At 38.6% G+C, this 27,735-nt stretch overlaps 1 protein-coding gene and 1 long non-coding RNA gene across 5 annotated transcripts in view; one reads left to right on the top strand and one right to left on the bottom strand.

Moving 5' to 3' along the window:
- Positions 1 to 27,735, bottom strand: part of RGS17 (regulator of G protein signaling 17) — a 97,362-nt gene that overhangs the window by 36,622 nt on the left and 33,005 nt on the right. For 3 of the 4 annotated variants that reach the window (XM_053904351.1, XM_019431740.2, XM_053904353.1), the window contains exon 2: positions 92 to 235. In XM_053904351.1, the coding sequence (XP_053760326.1) occupies positions 92 to 210 (119 nt within the window). In that variant the 5' untranslated portion in view covers positions 211 to 235. The remainder of the gene's footprint in view (positions 1 to 91; positions 236 to 27,735) is intronic. The other variant, XM_053904352.1, reaches the window with a different exon arrangement.
- Positions 215 to 26,366, top strand: LOC128777626 (uncharacterized). Its single transcript, XR_008422841.1, has 2 exons — positions 215 to 271; positions 26,009 to 26,366. It is a non-coding gene; the product is annotated as an uncharacterized LOC128777626 (long non-coding RNA).

Here is a 27,735-nt window from a genome sequence, read left to right as displayed (position 1 = left end):
GAGAAGTTTCTATGACACCAAGAATGAACATGCGTATCCATTCCAGTTAGGACCCAGCTCAGGGGAGTGTCACACAGAGAAAGCCACATACCAGGAGCAGCTGCAGCAACAGCACCAGCAAAAGCAACATGTGTTGTTGGGCCTCTGGTTTCCAGGCGCTTGAGACACAGCAGGTGTTCCTTCATTTTGTGACTGCTGTCTTTTTCGCATTTCAGCTGCTTCAGTACCCAACTGGCTGAAAGAAGAGAGAAGACATTAAGGTATGAAATACGTAAGGGAAAGAGAAGTTGCCTATGCTGAAGGGAACATAATTTAATTAGGGGGAGCAGATAAATTAAGGAAAGATAAAAACAGGGCGTCTGGGTGGCTCAGTTGATTAAGCATCTGACTCTTGGTTTCGGCTCAGGTCACATCTCATGGTTTGTGAGTTCAAGCCCCGCATCGGGCTTTGCACTGGAGCCTGGCATGGAGCCAGCTTGAGAGTCTCTCTCTCCCTCTCTGTCTCTGCCCATCCCCTGCTCGTGCTTGCTCTCTCTCTCTCTCAAAATAAATGAATAAACTCAAAAAAAAAAAAAAAAAGAAAAGGTAAAAATGAATAAGCTTTAGCAGTCAAATAAAAATTCCCAAGAAAACATTTTTAAGAGAATATCTTAAACACTTTTTGGGACAAACTTCTACCTACTGTTGTCTGCTACATAAAATTATTGCCACAATGTTGCCACATAATCAAAATCAATTGGTAAGGTAAATATGATAAAGTTTGAAAATTTAACTTCTTTTTTTACTAAAGAATGATTTCATCTGCTTCCCTTCCTGAACACCTTTAAATGATTGTGGCAGGTGTACGTAACTTGTTTCTCCACTGATGTTTACAGTAAGGTTAACTGAGCTTTCCAAATCAGGTTGGGGGGGGGGGGGCGGGTTCTAACTATGTAACATTGTGAGGAAGATCAAGTTTGTTTTTGGTCTTCTCTCAGCTTCTTCTAAAACACTGAATCTGGGGGCGGGCGCCTGGGTGGCTCAGTTGGTCAGGCAGTTAAGCATCTGACTTCAGCTCAGGTCATGATCTCACAGTCAGTGAGTTGGAGCCCTGCATCGGGCTCTCTGCTGTCAATACAGAGCCTGGTTTAGATGCTCTGTCTCCCTCTCTCTCTGCCCCTCCCGTGCTTGCGCTCTCTCAAAATAAATAAATAAACCTAAAAAAAAAAAACAAAAAAACAGAACACTGCATCCCCTTTCCTTTTTGATACATCTGACTCACCCTGTGGGGGCCTAATCTTGATAATATTGGCAAAGTGCCTTTTTCTCTCTTAGGAGTCCATGTTGCAAAGGCAACACCACCCTTTCCTCCACCACCTAGATTTGTGTTCAGTCAGTAGAGAACTGTGGAAAGATGAAAAGTCCTCAAATCCAGGGAAATTTGGTGGAATGTATATATCATGTCAAATGAGATAAACATCAGGATACAGGATGCACACTACCTGTGACCTTACAGAGCAGGCCAAATGGCTTGTCACCTATTTATAAGACCAATCCTGACCTAGCACTTTGTTGAGTATAAAAAAAATAATAAAGCTTTGTTTTAGTAGAATAATATCAAATATAGCATGACCTCATAGAAAAAGAAAAGATGCATGATGTTATTCATAATATGCAGTGTATGTAAATCATATACATACAATGTCATGTGTGACTGACAGCAATACTTATTAAAACCATAATGTACTTTATTTTGGCATTGTGAGCTTATACATTCAAAATTATGTTTTCATGCATTGATTTTTTTTTAAATTGGAGAATAAAATACATATTAAAAATTTTTTTCTATGTTCATGTAAGGGGTGGAGCTAAAAAATTTTCATGGGTCAACGCTTATGTATTCTTATAGCATTTCCAGTTAAACGGTTAACAGGCATATAATCTACTTCGGTCAGAAGAGAACAAAGTCAGAGGGAAGGAATGAAATATAAGAAGCAATTAAGTACTGAAATTGATAAACTCTGATGTTGAACTTATTGACTATCTCAAGTAAAAAAAGCCCCATGTTTCTCTGTTTAGAATAGTCAAGAACTAAATTTAAGACTACATAAACTAGGGAAGTGGAAGGGTTGCTCTTCCCTCCACTAACACTTTTTATATGTGTAATAACGTCCCCAAATTGTTCAGTCTAAGAGTCCTTTTATAATAATCTCTGGGCCTATCAGCACCTGTGACACAGTGACCACTCCATCCTCTTTGGAATGCTTTCTTCTCTTGCCTTCTTGGGTACCACACTCACCTGTTGGCTTTCCTTTTTTTCTTTTTTTTTTAAATTTTTTTTAACGTTTATTTATTATTGAGAGACAGACACACAGAGTGTGAGCAGGGGAGGGGCAGAAATAGGGGGAGACACAGAATCTGAAATAGGCTCCAGGCTCTGAGCCGTCAGCACAGAGCCCAACGCGGGGCTCGAACTCACAAACTGTGAGATCGTGACTTGAGCCGAAGTCGGTCACCCAACCAACTGAGCGCCCCTCACCTGTTTGCTTTCTATCTTACTAGTCACTTCTCAGTCTACTTTGTTATTTCGTTTTCATCTCCCTCACCTCCAAATTTTGGTTGGGCACAGTATTCTGTCCCTGGAACTCTTCTCTGTCGTTTTTTGGGATGAACTTTTATAGGATCTACCTGTTTCCAGTTCAGAATTCTCAAATTTACAAGTCCAGTAAAGATGACTTTCCTGAATTCAGGACTCATATATCCAACTACCTACCTGATGTCTCTACTTGGTTTTCTCAACTTGCCATCTCAGTCACAACATGTTCCAATCAGACGCCTTCCTCCCCCACCAACCTGTTCCTCCCACAGTTCTCCCACTTTCAGTAAATGAAAAGACTTATCTTTCTAATTATTCAGACCAAGAGTGGGGGGGAACCTGTGGAATCATCCTGGACTCCTCTCTTTCATTCAGACCCCCACATCAGCAGATCAGCAAATGTAAGCCCTCTTCACTGTTCCCTTCCACCCACCCCTCTTCTGTTTTTACTACTCCTCATCTTTTCTCTTCCTATTTCAATCCATTCCAGTCTCAACACAGCAGCCAAAGTGAGTCTTTTAAAACCTAAGTAGATGATTTCAGCAAGGGTTATTCCACCTTAATCCACTCTAAATCTTTCAGTGCTTCCCATTTTACTCAGAGTAAAAGCCAGCATTTTTGCAATCTGGTCCTTCATCACTTCTCTGAGTGAATGTCCTTCCCTCTCCTCCTCACTCACTCTGTTTAACCACAGTGGCCTCCTTGCTGCCCCTCAACCATGCCTGGTACAATCCTGTGTCAGGGCCTTTGCACTGGCTGTTCTGCACTCAGTGCTTAACTTCATCCTTACTCATACATTACGTTTTCAGGGGAACTTTCCTTGCTCTTTATTTAAAATTACACCTCCCTTACTCCACCCTCAGCATGACCTATCCACCCTTGTTTGTCTAACTAACTAGAAAATAACTTCCAGAAAGGTAGAGATTTTTGTCTGTTTTGTTCGTTGTTGTAACAATGCCTGGCACACAGTAGATAACAGAGAAATGTTTGTTGAGTGGTGAATTTTACAAGCAATTTCATTAATGACAAGAAAAAGACAACAAACTCTATCACATCCAACACTGAAAATTATTCATTTCCTAGCCAATGCAATACAATAAGAAAAAGCAAATAAGGATTGGAAAGGAAACCACAAGTGTTAATATTTACAAGTGACATGGTTGTCTACAAAGAAATTCCAAGAGATTCAACAAAGTTATTAGAGATAGTTCAAGAAGAATACCAGGTTAAGCTTCAAAAATCAATATACTTTGATTACACCACAAATAACTAATTATAATATACCAAAGAAAGAAAGGCAACCTGCAAATGAGTTAAAAAATGAAAAAGCAACTGGTAGTATTTTTAACAAAAGTTGTGTAAGAACTTTATGAAAATATTATAAAACCTTATCAAAAAACATAAAATAAACCTGGATACAGAGATAGGTTATTTTCTCAAGGAGGAAAATGGAATATCTTCAAAATGTTAATTGTCCCGAATTATTCTATAAATTCAATGAGTGTAATACAAATTCTAATTTAATCATTCATAGAACTCACCATAGGGACTCTGAAATTTATGTGGAAGAATAAAGAGCTGAAAACGACCAACCTATTTCTGAAAACAAGAACAAGTGGGGGTATCATATCAGTAATATAAATCAATAATAATTATGACAATATGTCATTAGCATGGGAATACATAAGTAGACCAGGAGAATGGAATGTGTACACAGCTGAGACACAGACTCAGGCATATTTGCAATCGTGGCTTCCATGATTAAAGGATGCTTCCATCACCATTCAGCAAAGAATTCAGTATGTAGTGTTGATACACTTAGATTTACATATGAAAAACAATTACATTTCTAAGCTAGAGCACACACACACAAATAAACTTCAGATGACTAGGTGTCACACACAAAGGTAAAACTATGACAAGAAAATATCAAAAATAGCTTTTATAGTTTTCAGGCCAGAAAAGGATTTCTTAGAAGACCAAGCAAAAAGGAAAACATTATATTTGATATAGTCTAATTTATCAAAAACCTTTGAAGAAATAAGGATAACATAAGTAGAGTTAAAAATGAGAACCAGACTAGAGGATACAAAGGATTATTGTCTGTAATATGTAAGTAACATGTCACAATTGAAAAATACTAATAACCTAAGAGAAAAATGGGCAAAGGAGATGTGCCGGCAGTTTACAGAAGAGGAAAATATAAAGATCCTGAATTAGATTAACAAATGCTCAAAAGCAGTAATCAGAGAAATTCAAATAAAATTTAAATGATTCCCTAATCAATTTTCCCACAGTTAAAAAGTCACAGGGCACCAATTTTGAGAGAAGATGTGGTAAACAGAAGCTCTCATACAATCATGTTGAAGAATAATATCGGCTACAGAGCTAACAAATTCTAGTCTCACGTGAATACACTGGAGAAACTTTCACACACACATATGAAGGCATTAATTACAGTATTTTTGGTACCTTAAATGGGAAACATTCATTTTCATCTTTTCAGGAGTGAATAAAAATGGCAATCTCCTTATATGATGATCTGTAAAACCACACTTAAAATCAACAACTTAGATCCATATGATTCAACAGGGAGATCGTAAAATAACACAGAATGGAAAAAATAGCTGCAAAATATTAACATATTATTATTATGTATTATTATTAATATAACTATTATTGACCTAATAGTAACATTATTAGCATATTTATTAATATTAACGTAATTTTCATAAGTATAGAAAGCAATACCTTTTATTTTTTTTCTGGGTAACATATACAGTAAAGTAATAAAAGTATGAACTAGATCCATGACTTTGCATGGGAATGTGATTGGAAAAGAAGAGGTTTTTAATTTTATCTGATTATTTATTTTACAAAGACGTGAAGCAATAACAAAATAATAATATTTGTCTAACTGGAGTATTGTGCAAAAGAGTATTTTATTATCTCTTGCACTTATCTATACTTAACTGTTTTCTTCAGAAACACCCCCCCACACATACACACATAAATACAATACATCTTTATACCAGAGGTCCTTACCTACGTCTTATCCCAAATTTACATTTAATTTAATTTAATTCTTAATTTTCTCACTGTTAAACATTTAATTTTGGAAAATTCATAGAGAAATGCCATGTTGGGTGCAATGTTGTGGTTTAAAACCACTGAAAAGAGGTTCAAATATTATGTTAGATTTGCACAGCCTTTCACTGTCTTCTAAGTCCTTTGGTTCATTAGGAAAAAAAAATCACAGGTGAATGCCTTCTTTGTGCTTTTCTGAGGTAATTGTGTGTGTTGTGTCATAAACATTTTCCTTCCGGCAAAAATAAATTTCCTACTCACTGATTTCTCTTGTGTAAGCACCCCTACTATTTGGAGCAGGTGGCTTCTATTTTTTCTGACCGGTCTGTATGTGTCCCTGAATACCAGCAGTTCGGTATTTATATTCAGTATTATATCAACTGTGTTCAGAGTCTGAACTTCTCCTAGGCTGCCTGGCATACAGCTATATATAAGAAAAACAGTCTGTTGTCATATTTTGCTACATAGCTGCATTGTCCAAAGAATTACACCACAGAGAAGGGGAAGAAAAACGATCTAGAGACCTACTTAGTGACAGGGCTCTCTCTGGGTGAACAGGCAAATAGTGACCACTCACGTCCTGGAACCCTCTCATCTACTTCCTGTGGGCCCTTCTAAACCGCGGTGCTTAAGAGAATTCCCTGGGGTTTATCTGTACATACAGAAGGGATAATCTGCATAACTGTTACATTTTTCTTTTCTAGAGTTTGCTGATTCTAGTTTTTGGGGTTTTTTTTAATGCTTATTTATTTTTGAGAGACAGAGCATGAGCATGAGCAGGGGAGGGGCAGAGAGAGAGGGAGACACAGCTTCTGAACCAGTCTCCAGGCTCTGAGCTGTCAGCACAGAGCCCGGACGTGGGGCTTGAACTCAGGAATGGCGAGATCATGACCTGAGCTGAAGTCAGACGCTGAGCCACCCAGGCCCCCCGGCTGATTCTAGTTTTAAGCAAAACAAAGTTTCTTAATAGCATTAAGGAAAAAAGGGAAGAAAAAGTTTTGCACAGGGAGCATAACCAAGGATGAAAACTCTCAAATACTTTTGAATATCTGGAGGCCATTTCTTTTTCCTCCACTCGACCTCCCAGGGACTGTCAAGAAACCATTTAATTTCACAGGGTAGAGGAGAATGAGGTGGGGGAAATTGGTTTCTCCTTTGCAGGGAATCACATACCTGTGCTTGAAATTGGGACTTGAGACTGAGCTGTGAGGCCCTCGAGGGCTGGGAGCATGTACAGTGGCAGCCCAGACTGCTCCTCTCACAGTGGCCACCTTGGAAAACACTTCATTTAGTTCTTAGAGGTTCTGGGAAAGCTGTTATGAATAAAGATTAACTTTGAACATCACGCTCATGCTCCCTCAAAGCTTAGGCAAATTTGCTAGCAAGGAAAACCCATAAATCTGAGGTAGTGATGAAGGAAGGCTTTTTGGAGTTGTTGTTGGGCATTACTTGTCTCTTCTAAAAACAAGGAAGAGGGGCGCCCAGGTGGTTCAGTTAGTTAAGCGTCCGACTTCGGCTCAGGTCATGATCTTTCAGTTCAAGGGTTTGAGACCCGTGTCAGGCTCTGTGCCGACAGCTCAGAGCCTAGAGGCTGCTTTAGATTCTGTGTCTCCCTCTCTCTCTGCCACTCCCCTGCTCAAGCTCTGTCTCTCTCTCTCTCTTGAAAATAAATACACATTAAAAAATGTTATAAAACAATAATAAAATAAATAAAAAATAAATAAAAACAAGGAGGAAATTCTGATCTCATTTCCTCCTGATCACAGTTTTACTTCATGTTGCTTTTTCCCTTTTCCAGGATCACATGCAGTGATCAAAACCATTTTTACAAAACAAAGTAAAACTCAATGAGTGGACTACATCCGACTATAAAAGCTTCTGCACAGCAATAGAAATAATCACCAAAATGAAAAGGCAACCTACAAAATGGGAGAAAATATTTGCAAACCATATATCTGATAAGGAGTTAATTTCCAAAATATATAAAGATCTCATATAACTGAATAACAAAAAATAACAACCCAATAAAAAAATGGGCAGAGGAACTGAATAGGCATTTTTCCTAAGAAGAGATTCATTTGAATGCCAGCAGGTACATGAAAAGATACTCAACATCACTAATTATCAGGGAAATGTAAATCTTAACCACAATGAAGTACCACCTCACAACTGTTAGACTGTCTATTAAAAAAAGGACAAGAAAATAACAACTATTGTTGAGGATGTGGAGAAAAGGGAACACTCATGTACTGTAGGTGGGAACGTAACTGGTTTAGCCACTATGGAAAACAGTGTGGAGGTTCCTCAAGAAATTAAAAATAGAATTACCATATGACCCAGCAATCTCCCTTCTGAGTATATGTCCAAAGCAAAGAAAAAAGGGATATAGGAAAGATATATGAACTCCCATGGTCACTGTAGTTGCATTATTCACACTAGCCAAGATATGGAAACAATCTATGTGTCAACAAATGAATGGATAAAGGAGCTGTGGTTTATATATAAAATGGAATATTATTCAGCCATGAGAAAGAAGGAAATCCTGCCATTTGCAACAGCATGGATGGACCTCAAGGGCAACATAAGTGAGACAAGGCAGACAGAGAAAGACAAATATTGTATTCTATCACTTATATGTGGAATCTAAAAAGCTGAACTTGTAGAAACACGGTAGAGTGGTGGTTCAGGGGCTGAGGCTGGAGGGACAGGGGAGATGCTAGTCAAAGATAAAACCTGCAGTTAGAAGATGAATAAAATCTGGAGGCTATCGTGTTGTGCTAACAGTTAACAACACTGTATTATATACTTTAAAGTCGCTAAGACACTAGACCTTAAATATTCTCACCATATAAAAGAAATGATAATTACGTGACACGATGGAGGTGATAGCTAATGCCATGGTGCTAATCATAGTACAGTATGTAAATATATCAAACCAACACTCGTACACTTTAAAATTATACAATGTATATACACCAATTATAGCTCAATGGAAAAAAAATCTTTACAATTTGAGCAATGAACAAAATAAAACAAGATGGAATTTAAAAGGTAAATATAAGGATATGAACTTGGATACAGAAAAACTTCGTAAGACTAGGAGGGAAGAAACATGGCTTAAAAGGAGCTTATGAAAAATTCCAGGTGATTTCAACTGGACAATAAATTCGGTATTAATCAACAGTACTATGTAAACAAAATAGTTAATGAAAACTTAGAATGTATTAATAGAAACATGCTTTCTAAAACAAGCTGGTGACAGGTCTTCTCTGGGCTGGTTAAATGGTTATGTTTAATTCTGATCAACACAAGTTAAGAAAGAAATTGAAATATGCTCAGAAGACTAGAAAGAGGACAGAAATAAAAACCCTCATAAATGTCTCATAAGAATACTACTTTTAGAGCAAAGGTATTTATTTGCTCTAATGAAGAAAAGACCATCAGAATCACACTTTTCGAATATCCGAAGTGACGTCATGTGGGAAAGAATATAGATCTGCTTTGTAAGATCCCAAATGTTAGAAGATGGACTGACGAATACGAGCAATTAAGAGACTCTTGCTTCCATATATGGAAAGTCTGTCTGATGGTCAGATGAGACCTTCATTTACTTGTGAGGTTAGTATCAAGCCAAGTATTCTTCAGCATTCAAATGGAGGCTGGAGAACCCTTTGAAAGAGGTTGCTTTACAGAGGCTTCAATTTTACCTGGATGGTTAGACAGAAGATATCTTAACTATGAGATTATTGTTCCTGAAATGGGCTGCCCATGCTAACTACTCTCTTCAAAATACATTTGGGAAACAGAAGGGAGCCCTTGTTGTTATCAATTTCTACACTCTTATAGATCCTACTGTCCGTGAGCATTGATTAATATTATATTATATTAATATTATTCTTCATCTTTTTAATTTATATATTGTTTCCCTTTAGAATTGTAAAACTCTTAAGAGGAAAGAGAAAAAAAATATCTCATATATATTGGTTTCCCGGGAATCTAGCAGTAATTTCTATCCATAGTACATGCAAAATAAATATTGCATATTTTGATGGTGAATATGGGAGACTCCTCAGATTAAAAAAATATTTTTCCCAAAGCAGAGATTTCACATTTTTACATACAATTCGTATAGCTCTAAGACATACTGTCATGCTTGAACAGTGCTCTTTATCCTTTCACATAGTAGCCCTTCGGGATCAACAATAATAGAATAGTATATCATTATTACTGTAAAGGTCAAACAGATTGACTATGTAAAATAACTAGGAACAAATTTTTATACATATAGCCAGCACTCAATAAGTGACAGCTACTCTCAAGATAATACTGGAGAGGGCTGTTCCAGTGTTGCCAGAGAGCTGGTGTGGTATGATGTTTTCAGGCTACAGATGTTGACGATTTCCATCACTATCTTCTTGCTGAGAGATCATTTCTTACAGGGTGGGTGGTAAAGTTTTTGTATCCATTGGGTAGAATCTTCCTATCTCAGGGATCTGCAGAAAGGCTTACTCAGTGAAGAAAGAAGACGAATAGTCTAGTTTTCCATTTTACCATTAACACTGTAATTTTTATCACATGTAAATGAACGGAGTCTCAAGTGACTCAGAGTCCCCACAATCAACTCCTTATCCAACAATCAAACTTCATTATAATTGCAGCCATCTTCTCATGTTTAGTGAAAGCATTCAGATTTGCCATATAGTTGTTGATTCAGTGTTTAGCCCCAAAAAGGTATTTGCTAAATAAGCCAAAGTTATGAGGCCTTCTTTAGCACTGGGGTGGACAAGGAAGCAATTCAACATGGACAGACATTTATTCCTGGTTGTGATGTATTTTCCCTGTGAAGGAAAACAACTCGCTCTTCAATTTAAAATTTCTGATAACCACTCTGCTTCAGCTAAGCCTGCATTTATTTGTGTAATGGAGCAAGCTTTCAAAGTCATTTCTCGTCTCATGACATGTTTATCTAAAAGGAGTTGCATCCAAACTAGTTTTTGCCTTTTTTGGGGGGGGGAGGGAGGCTATTTTTTAGCATGCTGTTTTCAAAAACACCGTTTTTATGATTACATTAAAACTACGAAGAACTCAAGAAATAATGTCTGTGCACTCAGAATGAAAAATGCTAAGAATGTGATTCTGGTGCATACTTGGAATGGTTAGGTCTGAGTCCATCAGTGAATGTGTCCATGTGTTTCTTTTCCTAGGTGATATATAAAGCTTGCTAAAATGTCACTATGTTGAGGCTGCAGTTCTCTCTTCACGTTGGTAATATTTGCATGCATATTTATAAGTATATAAATATGTAAGACTAAAATATAATTACTGCTGTGTCTTCCTCTACCTTTAAAGTATAGAAGCAGATCAGAGTCAGGCCCTCTTTTTGCTCTGGCTCATGTGCACCCACTGGACGCATGTGAAAGCATTATTTAGCAGGGCTGTTTGATAAGGGCACCGTGGACAGTCTGCTGCTAGTTTCTGTCCTCAGAGCATTCTGCCGTTTTATTCCACAGAACATCACAATTTCTCTTGATTCTGCTCTTCTACCAACTTTCCATTTTTCAGTTCTCACGTTAAGAGTTAAAACTCAGGGGGCTCCTGGGTGGCTCAGTCGGTTAAGCATCCGACTTCAGCTCAGGTCACGGTTTCGCGGTCCACGAGTTCGAGCCCCACGTCGGGCTCCGTGCTGACAGCTTGGAGCCTGGAGCCTGCTTCAGATTCTGTGTCTCCCTCGCTCTCTGACCCTCCCCACTCACACTCTGTCTCTCTCTTTCTCTCAAAAGTAAATAAACATTAAAAAAAAATTAAAAGAGTTAAAACTCAGGCCTTTGCCATTCACAGTGTGGTGCAGGGACCAGCAGAACCACATCCCCTGGGAGGTCTTTAGAAATGAGGATCTCAGGCTCCACCTCAGACTCACTGGATCTGATTTTGCATTTTAACAAGATTCCTTGGTTATCTGCATAACTAGCAAAGCCTGAGAAACACTGGCTCAGGCCACACTAAGTTGTGAATGTGGGGCATTGTGACTGGCGTGTATAGGAGCTATGTCCACGAGTCAGAAAGACGTGGTACGTTCTAGTTAACTACCAAGTGGGAGGAAAGAATCATAAAGAGCTTGTTGAAGTTCTACCCCTTTGGTGCTCACCTCGCTTATGCCCTCTGCCTTCTACCTCCTTGGGGCAGAAATAAGCGCTCCCCTCTCAGTGCTGACACAGTAATGTGAACCTACCCCTCTGACTTGTAATTTGTGCCGAAGTCTGTTACATTACTGGACTCTGACACCCTCAGGAGTCTCATTCCCTTCAGGTGTCACTAGCCCCTCGCAGAGGAGCTTCCTAAACTTGGCCGTCTTTGCCCGACCAGCCTACGGGAAAGTACCTAGTGTAGCTCAGATTTCATACTGTTTTATAGTTTTGCCTTTTGTGAGTTTTTCCTACGGGAGTATGAGCTCTTTGAGGGCAGAGGCCGGGCCATTCATCTTAGTAATTTCGAAACACACGAAACAGTACTTATGTGTCTCAATTAAGCTCCCACCAAGAACTGAAATTTTGTGAGCAGGAGAAAGTTATTCCAACCACAGAGAACCATCTCTTTCTTTTGGTCAGAGGAGAAAAGTTAATGTAAGGAGGAGAAATGTCTCATAAAGTTTATCCCTTTTTTTTTCCTTCTTAAAATGTTGGTGTCTACTAAGGTTTGTGTGTTATGGAATCTAATATAAGCCAGTATTTAACTTTACACACAAATTTAAAAATTAATTATTTCAATGTTAACATCATCAGAATGATATGTGGTGAAAAGCACCATGTTTTCCAGGAACTGCATCACATATGAATAAGCTTGAGAACCAGGGAGCTCAGTCAGCGTGTGTCAAGTAAGTGGCACAAGACAAGGAGAAGGTGTCCTTCTAGCATAGGTGAGCAGACAGGTTCCCCAACAGAAACCAGATTTGCTCTGTTAAGGTGAAGAGGAAGGTCATTCAATTACCTGGCAATACCAGAAATCTAAAATACCAATACAGTAAAATAGAGCCTTAAAAAAAACTCCACTCTTTACCTGACGTATTCAGGCTTGGCTTTAGTTTAGAACAACAGCATCAGCTTAGGGTGAATGTTTTAGAAATGGAACTAAATCTTTGCCCTAAACACCACATGGTGACAAGAAGAATCCTTAGCATAGTTCTATTACTTTCATCGTGCCATTCTAGAAAATTCCACTGATTGATATGGAATCATCATGTGTTGACTTAGGGAAATAAAGACAGCACTTTAATGTATGTGACATACTCATTTTGAGAATCACTGAACTGCTTTCCAGAGAGCAGATGTACTTATTATTTCAATTCAGATAAAAAAGATAAGCAAGTTAACATAAGAAAAAAAAAAGACAAACTGTAAATGGGGAAAAAAGGTCAGTAGAGAAAACAAAACCACAACATTTGAAAAAGGGTATGCCAGAGACCGTTTCTCCTAACTAATTATTCAAATGATTATTTGAGATAGTTCCACAAACAGGGATAATTGCTATGGAAATTCAATACAGATCAATGTCTATATAAACACATTAAATGGGAACAAAGGGATTAATATTATGTGCCAGCATCTCCAGAAGAGAGCTACAACGCAAAATATACCCCATCCACATTTGTGTTAATGTAATATCCCTATAGGCTACTCAAATCTTTTTTCTACAACTAAGCCAGTGTAGGTTGCCTCTGATTCTCTCTTGCATTTCCCAATACTTTCTATATTGTATAACAGCTTAACTCTGCCACCTCCTCAGATATATTCAGTATATGAGGTAATATCCTATCTATTCTTTCCAAAGTTACATTCAGTATATTGTCTCACACTAATAGACATCTAAACAAAGAACATTTAAAGACACAATATAGGGGCACCCGCGTGGCTCAGCTGGTTAAGCATTGACTCCTGGTTTCCACTCAGGTCATGATCTCATGGTTCATGAGTTTGAGTCTCACCTTGAGTTGCCGCTGACATTATAGAGCCTACATGGGATTCTCTCTCTCTCTCTCTCTCTCTCTCTCTGCCTCTCCCCGACTCATGCTCTCTCTCAAAATAAATAAATAAAACTTAAAAAAAAAAAAAAAGACACAATCTAGTAACCAGGAAATGTTCAAAAGCCCGTGTGTTTTCTACTCTGCCTTTAATGTAACCATTTTCAGCAAACTGGTCCCATTATAAAGTTCATACCACCTCAATCTTCTTGTTTTGTTTTTTTTATAAAGTCTTTTTAACATTTATTTATTCTTGAGAGGGACAGAGAGTCAGAGCGCGAGCATAATCCGAAGCAGGTTCCAGGCTCTGAGAACCTGTCAGCACAGGGAGAGAGAGCACAGGGAGAGCTGTCAGCACAGAGCACCATGTGGGGCTCGAACTCGGGAACGGTGAGATCATGACCTGAGCCAAAGTCAGACACTCGACCAACTGAGCCACCCAGGCGCCCTGGTTTTGTTTTTTTTAACAAATACACCAAACTCCAGGAAGTACACGAGTGATTGAATCAATTCAGTCAGCACCGTTCACTCACACAGCAGAACATTCTTACTCATTCCAGGAAGAGTGAGTAGCAGCTACTAGAAAAGCTAAGCATGGTGAAGGAATACATGCTCTTCTGAAGCCCTTGACACAGCTCCTTCCAATCTCCCACTAAGTACCCCCTGAAATATAGAAAAGAGATAAGAAGGAAAGTGATTGGTTTTACTTTTAGGGGGACAGGAGAGGTGGGGAAGCATAATTATTCTCCATCCTCATATTCACAGAAGAGCACTGGTAATGAAAGGAACTCCATTCATTTGGTTTTAGCTAAGAATAACTCGGGGGAGAAGCAGATGTTAGCAGTAATATCCAGAACATAATCAGGTAAAATGGCCATGGTAGATATCTACTTCCATGTTTTAGGGTTGTTGTGCAGGTATTAAATGAGAACTCTCTCTGTACAAAGAAATATATGTATGTACCTATATATGGTACTGTATGCGCATACTTATACATGTATGCATATATATGTTTACACACAGGTATGTATATATCACATGTGTATGGCATACACGTGGTTTTTATGGTTTGTGTGCGTATGTAGCGTGGAGAGAGAGAGAAACGAAGCACAATCTTTGGCACCTAATAAGTACTCAATTATCATTAGCTGTTCTCACTGTCGTCATAATTTCTACTTCATGTCTGATCCTTTCCCATGCCACTAATCCTCTGGATTAGAAGAGTGACTCACACTATTGGTAGCGAAGGACTAGGGTGCTGTTGTTTTATTTTTTGGTTTGTAAAGTTCCAATCAGCCATGGAGCAGTACTTTGGTCAAATACAAGAAAAATAAATAATAAGATGGAGAAAAGATGTAATACAAAACACCAATTAGTTTTTACTATTAGATTTAATAGACATAAAAATCACTCTGTCAAATTTGCTGTAAACATTTATAAAAGCTTACTCTCGATTTCATTATTTAGCTTGTTATGGACCGATAAGAAAGGTTTTCACACACAATCACACATTGAGTAGCAATGTTCGAACACTTAACTGTCTGTACCCGATGTCAGAATTAGCATCGTCAGGGAGTATATACTCTATGGCAGTAGCTGAAAATTCAGATTACTGCTCTCTTACTGTATGAGCAAGTTACCTAACTGTTTTGAGCTCTAGGTCACGCAACTATGAAATCAATAACGTTACCTAATAATTTACCAAAAGGTGTGAGATTAAATGAAAAGATCTTTGTAATAAGCAAAGTGCTGGGCACACGGTGAGCATTCAATTTACAGTACTTGCACTGATTTGTATGCTTTTGTCCTTTCTATACGAATGTTTCGAAGATAAGGGAACTGCCAAATTATTATATGTATCTTCAGCATCTAAGGCAGTGCTCGACTGTCACTAGCTGCTCGGGTAATACTGATGATAATGATTCGTCGTGTAGGAACAGAAAATATTAGTATACTTAGGAGTGTGAAAAGTAGAAGCAATTCACATACTGTTGGGAAAAAAATGCTCCTACACTGCTCTATTCCATACAATTCATAAGGCATTAAAATACTAAAAACAAAACAAAACAAAACAAAACACACATTTCAGGTCTCAGCAAAAGTCAGCCTCATGAAACAGGGCTTCTGACATTGTGTTACTGAGTTAGGGAGAAATGGATCATAGAATTAGATAGAAGTGGGATGGAGACAATTTTTTTTTTTTTTTAATTTGCTAGACGACTATTTTTTTGAGAGGAGTTTTAGGTTTACAACAGAACTGAGAGGGAGGTACAGAGACTTCCCAAATACCACCACTCCCAATACACATGCACATCTTTCCCACCATCATCATCCACCAGAATGATGAACTTACTGACGACACATCATGGTTACTCAAAGTCCATTGTTTACCTTCAGGGTTTACTCTCTGTGTTGCACATTCTATGGATTTGGACAAATGTGTAATGACATATATCCATCATTGTAATATCGTAAGAGAATTTTCATTACCCTAAAAATCCTCTGTGCTTTGCCTATTCATCTCTCCCCTCACCCCCTGCCTCTGGCAACCTCTACTCTTCTTATCGGCTCCATAGTTTTGCCTCTTGCAGTACGTTTTATAGTGCAAATCATACAGTGTGTAGCCTTTTCAGATTGGCTTCTTTGACTTAGTGATATGCGTTTAAGGTTCCTCCATGTCTTTTCATGGCTTAATGGCTCATTTCTTTTTAGAGCTGAATAATATTCCATTGTCTGGATTTATCCATTTACCTACTGAATGGATAGGTGAATGCTTATCCGTTCACCTACTGAAGGACATCTCAGTTGCTTCCAAGTTTTGGCAATTATGAATAAAGCTACTCTGAACATTGTGTGCAGGTTTTTACACACACACACACATACACACACACACACACACACACACACACACACACACACACACATATATAAGTTTTCAACTCCTTTGGATAAATGCCAAGTGTGATTGCTGCATCATGGGGTAAGAATATGTTTAGTTTACTTAGAAGCTGCTGAAGTATCTTCCAAAATGGCTGTGCCATCATACACTCAATCAGATCATTATTTTTGAGCTTTTATGTACATTCTCATGCAACCCTCACAATAAACCTATGATGTAGATACTGCCATTTTATATATAGGGAAACTGAAACCAGAGAGATTAGCCCCTGGTATCCACCTAATACTCAGTAAAGGTCTAAACTTAAGACTGCCTATCTCCAGAGTCTTTCCTCCTTTCTCTGTTAATAATTCCTGGCAATGTGCTCTAGCACAGACTTCTAGGGCAAAGCTCTGATAGGACCCAAGAAGTGATCATAACCTGCAGTAGTAGCCCTCATGCTAATCTCTCTGCCAGGCTATGGCATGGGCATATCCCAGATGTTCCAGAAAGGCTGGATAGCTCAGTCCATCCATGATGCATGATTTTGTCAATCTCTTGTCATCATCTCGACTTCTGTTTTTTCCCCATTAACTTGAAATAATCAGTTTTATTCAGCGAGAAAGCCTATAAAAGTCAGCATTTATTTTAAATATCAGTTGGGAATACTGTTCATTATACAAACACATTTATAATACTTGGTTTCCATTTCATGTGAACTGTGAAATATTTGATTCAAAATTTAAAATATAAAGATTATTGGGGCACTTGGGTGGCTCAGTTGATTAAGCATCCAACTCTTGATTTCAGCTCTGGTCCTGACCTTACGGTTTGTGAGATCGAGCCCCTCGTTGGGCTCAGTGCTGATAGCATGGAGCCTGCTTAGGTCTCTCTCTCTCTCTCTCTCTCTCTCTCTCTCTCTCTCTCTCTCTCTCGATTTCAAATAAATAAACATTTAAAATATATAAAATTGTGATTTGCAACTGAAGGTTTACAAATCCAGAAAAATCAATGAACATGCATATATTACATTCCTATTATGTACAGCTCCTGTTATGTATCAGTCTAAAGATAACTGTCTTGTTTTTCATCTTAATGGCCCATCAGTTTTCATTATATTGGTTTGCAGTGAAAGTTTGTAGGTTGGTTTGCAATAAAAGGGCATCCCCTTCACTGCAAATACATCGCCCAAGAGGCTTCTAAAATACTTCACTAAAATGTTACTAGAATTACCATAAGTAAAGGTATCGCTAGTCTCCTATGCAACCATCTCCTTCTGCTCCAGACCTCTTTTCCAGTTCCTCCTCAAGCCCTGCCCAGAAAAGGCAGTGACTTGCTTTTTATCCAAACAGGCTCACTCCCCTTAAGAAAGTCTTATTAGCATCTGCTACTTTTCCAGACTTAGCTTGAGGTGCCCCAGGCATGTCTGTGACAGTTCGAGGATATTCCGTAAAATTTCCAAAGAGGCTTTAGAAGTCAGGGTCCCAGGAGGTAACTGATGGCACAGTCAGGTTTAAAGAGTGTTTCACAATGGGCTGTTTAAAAAGGGTGTGGGGGAAAGTGGGGAAGCCCCAAGGCACGAGGCAGCACCTTAAGGAACAGGTGATAGGTGTAGGTATTACAGGTGATGCTACCTCTCCTAGTCATGCAGGTCCAAGGAGAGAAAATGGTCATCAGGATGTAGGGACACAGGGGGTTATGTGGGGAGAGGTCTTCTGAGCAAAGCTGTGATCTGAGGCAGACCCAGAGAGGCAGGCAGCTCAGGTGACTGTGCAGGAAGCAAATATCCCAGTCACCCCCTCTGCCCTCCTGCCATGCTCCATGTTGGCCAAACTCATCAATGTAGGCCAAACAGATCAGTCTCTTGGGACAAAGAGGCTAAAGAAGAGAGAATATTCTAGAGGGACAAATGGTGGTCATCCAGCATTGAGGGCTGTTCTCTTGCTCCCTGTTCATGTGTGTTCTGTGTACTCACTGACTGACGACAACAGGTACTGAAAGGCGTTCCGTTCAATGACCCTTGCTGAACATTGCTAAGGACGACATTCAGACCTAAACTGAGACAGAGATGAAACTCAGACCCACCTCAAGAGGTGAGTCAGAATTGAGATATATTAAAATATAGCTTAAAAGATTATTCAGATGAGTGTTTGTCACTCCTGAAATATAAACAGAAGGACTTTTTTTTCAACATTTAAAAGAATTCTTAAGGAGGAAATGAACGTTATTATCCTTAAGAAAAGAGCTGTCCCTGTTTGTGATGCAAATTTACACAATCTCTTCCATTTCCCAAGCGATCATGTTTTCTGGGGCTTGTTGGATAATAACTAACTTTTGGCGGTTCATTCACACACAAGTCAGCACAACCCGAAGTCAGCAGTGTTCCGCTGGTCTCAAGTCAGTGTTTCTGAGTTTTAACAGGCAGACAAAATTGATTCCACATGAGCATTTCTCCTGGTAACCCATCCCCTTCATTGTGTTTGGCTCTACATCCCTTGTTTTAACTGGTCACATAAAATAGGTTATTCAGAACACTATTCATTTTCAACAGCTTCCTCATTACAGAAGTCCCTGTCAAAGCAGAATGGATTACAGAAATATTTGGAACTCTCCAGTTACCATTTTGAAATGACTGTAGAGTAGAATGGAACAAAAAAAAAAATGCTTCCTTAGTTCTGTAATTGGCAGGAAAAAGGCTGCCTTCCCAGTCTAGGTGTATAGATGTTACAAACAGGATACAATTTATTAGAAATTCCTCCTTAGCCTTAGTTAATTGGATGTTGTCAGCAATTTATAGTCTTATCACTAATTGGGTTGGTGATACTTTAAAAAGGATTTTTGTATATACAGCAATCCATGGTTGGTATCAAAGATAGATTGTTTACTAGTTGATTGATTGTTTGCCTTTCATAAGGAAACCTCAGTTTGGGAAAAGAACTAAAATCCATTCTTTGAGCTTTCCTTTTGAAGTACAGTTAAGAGAGAAGAAGCCTGGCGAGGTAGGGGCCATCATCTGATCCCACATTAGTGGGAAACCACATCCTGTCCTGACCTGGGTGCTGAACAGAATAGAGAGCAAAACTGGGCTGATTATTTCAACAACATGAACTTACAAAACGATGAATAAGTAACAATATAAATAAATGAGTTCATACATTTTATTCTGTGCTGTATTTAAATTTTTTTGTTAATGTTTATTTTTGAGAGAGAAAGAGCACTAGCAGGGGAGGGGCAGAGAGAGAGGGAGACACAGAATCTGAAGCAGGCTCCAGGCTCTGGGCTGTCAGCACAGAGCCTGACGCGGGGCTCGAACTCACAAACTGTGAGATCATGACCTGAGCCGAAAGTCAGCCTCTTAACTGACTGAGCCACTCAGGCACCCCTGTGCTGTATTAAAAATTATTTACGTAGTTCCAAAAAAACAAAAAAATTATTTACACAGTTCAAAAAAAAAAATCCAAAAGTTATTTACATAGTTCAAATTAGGTAACCTAGCTTTAAATAAACTGAAAATAATTTGACTCCTTATTTTGCAAATTCCATTCTTCTTTGATGAACCTATTCAATATTGATACTATTTACAGAGGAGAAGAATGGAAATTTAGTACAGAATAAACATGAAAAGGTAGTGTTATAAGAAATGAATAGCTATTTAGAAAGGGATAATATTCCTCGAATCTTCCAATTATACATCAGAATATACTCTAAACACATTCCAGACATAGAAGCAAATGTTGAAAATATACAAGTATTACAGGACAATGTGGGTGGATTTCTTTATAACCTGGGAGAAGGGTAAATCTTGCCAGCCACGATCAACTTTTAGAAAAAAATAAATGACTTTGCATGGCGAGAAACAGAACAAAACAAAAATAACAATCATAATCAATAAGCATAAGCAGAGTCAATAGACAAATGTTTAGACAAATGTTTAAGCAAATGCTAAACTTTAGAGGGTTAATTTCCACAGGAAGGTACAACTGTACCAAGAGGACATGTAAGGTACAAATACTGAGTTGTGAGGACGATCAGAGTATTCAGTCTGGGCAAGGCTACAGTTTGCTGGTCTAAAGAGCTCTTTTAAACAGAAGAAAAAACCAAAAACCTAATAAAAAATGGACAAAAAATGTATACAGATTCACTAAAAGGAAACACATAATTGCACTTTAAGAAGACGTTTAACCTTATGCATAAATAAGTCCAAATTACATTACATTGATATACCATCATTCAAGTATCAGATTTATGAATCAAAAGCTTGACAACATGTCCTGTCAGAAAAGCTGTGGAGAAAGAGCTACTTTCCATATACTACTGGAAGGGAAACAAAATTGTTCAACCATGATGCAGGGGGATTTGGCAATATCTAATAGAAGTATATAGGTATTTTGGGATCTAGCCAATCTCACTTCCAAGTATCTACCATGAAGATTCAGCTCTGCAAATACGCAACAGTATGTGCACATGGTTATACAGTAACACATAATTTATAGTAAGAAAAAATTGGGCATGACCCAAACATCCATGAATGTGGGGGATGGTTAACTGAAGTAATTCAAGCCAAGGAAGAAAGAGAAGACAAATAACCAATATGAAGAATGAAAAAAAGGGGTACCCTGACAGGTACTATAGACATTAAAAGAATAAGGGAATGTTAGCACCAACTTTATGCCAATGATGGACAGCGCAGGTCAAATGGACTAATTCCTCAAAAGAACAAGAAACAGGAAATCTAAATGTTCCCATAATTACGAAAGCATGGAATTCATAACTTTATTTTTTATTTTTTTTTAAAGATTCTTTATTTATTTTGAGAGAGAGAGAGAGAGAGGGAGGGAGGGAGGGAGGGAGGAGGGAGGGGCAGAGAGAAGGAAAGAGAGAATCCCAAGCAGGCTCCAAGCTGTCAGCACAGAGCCTGGTGCGGCTTGATCTCACCAACCCTGAGAACATGACCTGAGCCAAAATCAAGAGTAGGACACCTAACTGACTGAGCTACCTAAGTGCCCCTGAATTTATAACTTTAAAACTGCTCCCAAATAAGGCCCAAATAGCTGCTTAATCCACTCACATATTTAAATAAGAAATTTTGTTTTCTTCTCTTAATGGTAGTTGGACTTTGTTCTGGCAGGCCACTGAGCCACCTGCAGACTGGCATGATCCGTTTAAGGCCCTTTTTCAAGCTTTGCTAGTGTGGGTCTAGAGTAGCCATCACTCCAAATGCAGTCCAGCTCTCCTACTAGGGCCTGACCCCACCAGGATCCCCACTAGATGCACCAGGTGATTACCATGGACTATCCATCTACTCTGGCTAGTTGGAACTTGAATGGTTCCTGCCTAACTATGAGCCCTGGGAACTGTTTCGCATACTGCTCTTGCCTTCTTCTTTGCTTGACTTTGTGGAATTTTACATTATGCATTCATGGCCTAGCATCTAGCAAAAATTCAAGTAGATCCTGTGCAGATTTCCGCAGCTCTTTATCTGAAAACTTACCTCCTCTCTAGACTCTCCCCCATAAATTCCGTCTCCATCTCCTCCAAGATAAGGACTGTATCTCTAATTAAATGTTTATCTGAATTCTGGTGGTGAGGAAATATCTTGTCTCCTTTATAGTGAGTATCTCATGAAACTAAGAAAGCTAGTTTTCTTCATCAGTTTTTAGAGCATAGATTAAAAAGTAGTCATTACAGCTTTCATTACAGATTTTTACAAAATTTATCTTTTAGGAAAATACTGAAACACATTAAGGCCTAGGTCATAGTCAGATTTATGGAAGACAAACATTTTCTAGTTTATTTTAAATTGTTAACTAATGGATCATTTCCTACAAGCAAGCTTGCAGAAGAAAAAGCTGGCAGAGTGGTGAGTCTGTTTTTATGGAAATAAGATCATTAGTACTAATCTTTGATGGACACGATTCATTAATTCTTGGACAATACTGATCGGGGAGCAGAGAAGGGGAAACAAACAAGAAACAGAACCAGTAAATATTACTCTAGGGCTAGATCTTGGAATTGAAATGTAAGAACTGCTACAACATAAATTGAATTTAAACCCAAAGAGCTGCATTTCAACAAAAACCTAAAGACTTCTAAGCTAACATTGTAAGATCCTAAGTTATAATTGCTTGAATTTGTTAATGCTACAAACTATAAAATGGCATGTTTTTCTTTTTTTAAATTTTTTTAAAACTTTTTTTTAAATGTTTATTTATTTTTGAGACAGAGAGAGAGCTTGAGTGGGGAAGGGCAGAGAGAGAGGGAGACACAGAATCCAAAGCAGGCTCCAGGCTCTGAGCTATCAGCACAGAGCCTGACGTGGGGCTCGAACACATCAACTGTGAGATCATGACCTGAGCCAAAGTCGGACGCTTAACCGAATGAGCCATCCAGGCGCCCCTGGCATGCTTTTCTTGAGGAGACAATGTTAGCTTTCCCATAACTAAAAACTATAAGATAGCTTTCCAGATTAAGGGGTTACTTTTAAAGACACACACACATGCAAATATTGAAAATATCATTGTAAACCTCATTATCATGAAATAGGAATGTTGATAATATTGATGTATGACATTCAGGTATGATATATGATCTTAGGTTGTGGGAATGTAGTGATGAATAACTCATTGGAATTTAGATGAATGACAGATTTATTTACGTATAAGAGGGAAAAGAGGGCCACATTGCAGAGAGTAAGTTTTCTGCATGTCAGGTGGGAGAAGCGTTTGGCTATTCATGGAGGGGAGCAGCAGAGGTTCTGTCATCCAGCCCGGAGTCTTATCAAGGCTGACCAGAAGCAGCAATGATATTTTCTCTCCAGCTGCCCCAGGTGAGCCTTGCTCCTCGACATTTAGCCACCGAGCCTGTCTCACGGGCACTCTTAGAGTTCTGTGAGCTATGTAAGACCCCTTAGCAAATTTGTTTTCTGTTTTATTGTAGAGCGGATTCTGTATCTGATTGACACATAAATCAAGAAAAATTACTGGATTTAAATACATGGGGGTCAAGGACCATCAGAAGATGGTCGTATATATAGTCTAAGACATCAGACTGATTGGAAGGGGTGAGGTACAAAGGAGAGACAAGACAAGAAGGCCAACTAGCTCCAACAACTCTTTCAAAAGTTTGAGAGGAATGGTAAAGAAGTGCTGGAAAAGCGTGTAGAGTCAAGGGAGGAAACTTTCATTTTTAAAGACAGAAGTGATTTAAGGTTCCTGAGAAGACTGGAAGGTAATACAAAGGACAGGTGGAGAATGCTTTCGCTAGAAGCTATGCCGCTTTTAATGTAATAGAAGGTTACGTAGGTACTGTCCAATGAACAGCTTCTTTGACTCTAGACTGGCTGGAAGTATGCAAATATTTGCACTGGAAGAGCCTTGCCTGGTGTAGGAAGATGGAACTGAGAAATGCCATAGGATGGATATCCCAAATGGTGGAAACAGAGCAGTTACATTCATTAAGGAATATAGAAAAAGACCCAAAATTGGAGGTGTACTCTGTTGAACTGAATACATTTGTATGCTATTTCTTCACTTCTATTTGTGAAGGATATAACCATGTTATCAAAATTTAGGTAACAGAGAAAGGAATACCTAGGCTTCAGAGTTTCCCAATGCTTTAATTTTTTTTTTAAATAATGCTCATCCTTTTTTGTGTATGTTTTTACATAGTTGAAATACAGTATATATGCAAATACTATAGGGCAGACTGTTTCACTTTTCATAACCATGTTATCTTACACAGCATTCACAGACACCATTTTAATAGTATAATTTTTAATTGCCATAATTTACCTAGCCTTTTCTCTATACTCAAACTCAATCACTGCATAAATTTGAATTACATCTCTGACAAGGAGCTCAGGGATGATCGGTGCCACATCCTTCACAAAGAGGGCAAAACCCAGAGGCAAAACAGCGAAGTGAATCCCATCAGAATCACATAGTAGATGAGCAGCAGAGTCCAGACCACGCACCTAGGCCATGACACGGGCAGCAGGCTAGCAGAACTGACTGGAACTACTACTCTAGCTGACTGCTTCTCAAAATTCTAGTCTCAAATGTTTATTACCGGTCCACACTGAGACAAGGTTTTGCAAAAGAATAAGGAAAACAGTGCGCTGGTTTATATTCTCTGACTGATCATTAGTTTCAGCTCACCTATTGGCATCAGTCCACAGATTATGCTTTGAGTAGTACCTCTCTAACTGAAAAAAAAAAAAAATCACTCACAAAATGTCTGGTTCTCTCTCTACCTATCAATGGCATTAGTATATTTACTATGTTATTAGTATGTTGGATTTTCAAAGCCATATTTACTTCACTACTCTTACATTTCCTTCTCTAACAAAATCACATAAGTGCCCAGGAGATCGACCTTCTGAAAAAAGGCACTCATACTGAATCTGCAAGCGTGAGAATGAGATGCTTACTGTGCAGGTTTACATGACTTTATTTAGAGGGATTCACACATGAAAATGGAGAGTAAAGGAGGTGGGCTGTCCTTTTCATCTGGTCAATTTTATTGTTTGATAATCCAGTAGAGCTCTTGGGATCCATGTTCTCCTGCATTGGTCTAAGAGATCCAACCCCTGAAGGATAATTATATCCCTGCTAACTCACAGCCTTTAGTTGTTCCTGACCACTACACGAAAATAATTGTTTCAAGAATTCTTTGATGGATTTAATCACTAAATGCACCATGGCAATAGGATCGTGCTACTCCCCACCCCCACTTCCAAAAAGGAGGAAATGACTATGTATATATAATATGACAGCACGATGTCATGATTCATCATATTCAGTATGGATTGATTTTCAGAACTAATGACAAATTTGGACATAGTGCTTTAAAAAATACACTATAATTTACAAGCTATCTGAAAGTTAATCCTAAGCATGAGAAAAATGGCCATTGAATCAACAGGGTAAAACAGAACACTAGCGGTCACTGATTTCATTTCTCACTTTGCAAAAATCAGCCTGCACATCAATTATGCTGAAATTATGAATCCTGTTTTGAAGGAGCTCTAGAAGAAGCGGTGATGCCACATTCACTGTGATGGATACCATACTTCTAGCTGCCCTGAAGGAGGGTGAACTACAATGCCCCTTCCAGAATAATTTAGAATGCTTCAGCATCCCTATTACCACAGTTGGTGCCTGCAGGCAATATGCTAAACATACTAAATATGTGAAATCATTTCATTGGGAGGCAGGCACTATTTATTATTTAGGTGGTAGGTAGGTTTCTAGAAGAAGAAAAGTCTACCAGTGTTGAAGTGACTACATCTTAAGAAACTAATTTAGAAAGTGCACCCAAAATATTTTTAGTCAGTACCTGAATAAAGAAGTAACTCAGAACTCTGAGAGTAAAATCAGCAAGAGTTCAAACATAAAGGTGCTCATCATTTGCAAGAATGACCCCCCAATTTTTTTTTTATAAATACAGAGATAAGTTTGGGAGACTTAATACAAATGCAACTGTGTTTTAAAAGACTGAAATCTAAGCTGCTGAATTGTACTCCGTGTGGAAAACTGTGATAACAGAAGAGGGATGATCTTTTCACACCACAGAAGCAGGTTTGAAAGGCAAACCCGGCTCAGCTCAAGTCCATGTATCACTTGACAGACGGACTCAGTGTCACCGTTTGTCCCACAGTGGAAACACCGATCAACATACAGCGTGTGGATATAGTTACTGATTTTATCTTTTGCTCCGATTGAGTGTTCACCAAGCAACCCTCTCATTCTGACTTAGTTTTTGCTAGCTACTATTTCTTAACATGAATTAATAAACTGGCAATGTGATTTATACATTTTGCGTCTTGTGATCTGGTAGTAAAAGTGAATTCATCAGATTACCTTTGGGTATTGAATTAAGTGATTTTCTTCCATGCTTAAAAACGTTTTATGTGTGTGTGTCTGTTACAAAAATTGAAGATGTTTACTGTAGAAAATTTAGGAAACACAGATATTCACAGTAACGAAAAATATTCCATAACCTAGAAATGACTCTTAACTATTTTTGTGTGTGTCCACACATATGCGTATCCTCTAGTCTTTCATAATGTAAACATTCACACATGCTACTCAGCAGCAAACACATGCTACCTTTCAAAGAAAAGGAAAGATGACCCAGATGCGGAGCTGAGAGGCACGGGGAATTAGTCCTAGCCCTTGAGACTTAAGCAAAAACTACCAACATTTTCCCAGCTTCCAACATTTTCCAGAATTTCTGTGTAGCAGTGACTTTTTGAGTTTCCCATTCCCCACCACCTTTTGAGGAGAGATGTCTACAGTGGTTCTCCTTTGCCTGTCCCACCACTGGATGTTGGGTGTACGGGAGATAGGTAACCTGTCTCTTCAGCTTACAGATGGAGTACTCAGTGAGCTCTAATTAAGGAACTATGCCTAAGCAGCACCACACCTGGATCTGATTTAGAGGAGATTCTGAGCTTTGAGCCTATGATGTGAGGGGAGGACACTTTTGAGAATCCTGAGATGGCCCCCAATGAGCCCTGCCTCCCTATAGTCACACAAACGTGCAATTCTCTCTTCTGGAATATGGGTTGGACTCACTGACTCACCGTTAAGGAAGAGAACAAGGCAACAGTGATGAGGTGTCACTTCTGAGATTAGGTTATAAAAAGACTGTGGCTTGTCTTGGTCCTCTCTCTCATCCCTCACTCTACCATTTGTGGCACACCCATGTGGTAAGGAACTGATGTGTCCAGCCAACAGCCAGAAAAGACTAGAAGGCTTCTGCCAACACCCACATGACTGAGTTTGGAAGTAGATTTTTCCCAAGCTGAGCCTTGAGATGACTGAAGCCCCAGGTGGCCCCCTCTTTGCAGCCTTGTGAGAGCATTTATGCCAGAAACATTCAGATAAACTGTGCCCAGATTCCTGACCTCCAGAAACTATGAGATAATATGTGCTGGTTGCACTCCTTACTAAGTTTTGGGGAGATAAGTTTTATGTAACAATAAATAACTAGTACAGATGCCTAGTACAATATAAAACTAAATTCATGTTTTATTGTTTTCAGTAAACATTTCATATGTATTAAACCTGACCTATCATTCTTATTAAGTTTATAAGTAAAGGTATTTTTTATTTCCAATGTCTGATTGTTTCCTTTTCATCCATTTATTTTTATTTTATGAATATTTCATGTCGTATA

This window comes from Panthera pardus, unplaced genomic scaffold, assembly GCF_024362965.1.
Source record: "Panthera pardus isolate Hobbes unplaced genomic scaffold, ASM2436296v1 HiC_scaffold_17, whole genome shotgun sequence".
NCBI classification, from domain to species: Eukaryota; Metazoa; Chordata; class Mammalia; order Carnivora; family Felidae; genus Panthera; species Panthera pardus.
This window is presented reverse-complemented; position numbering and strand designations above follow the sequence as displayed.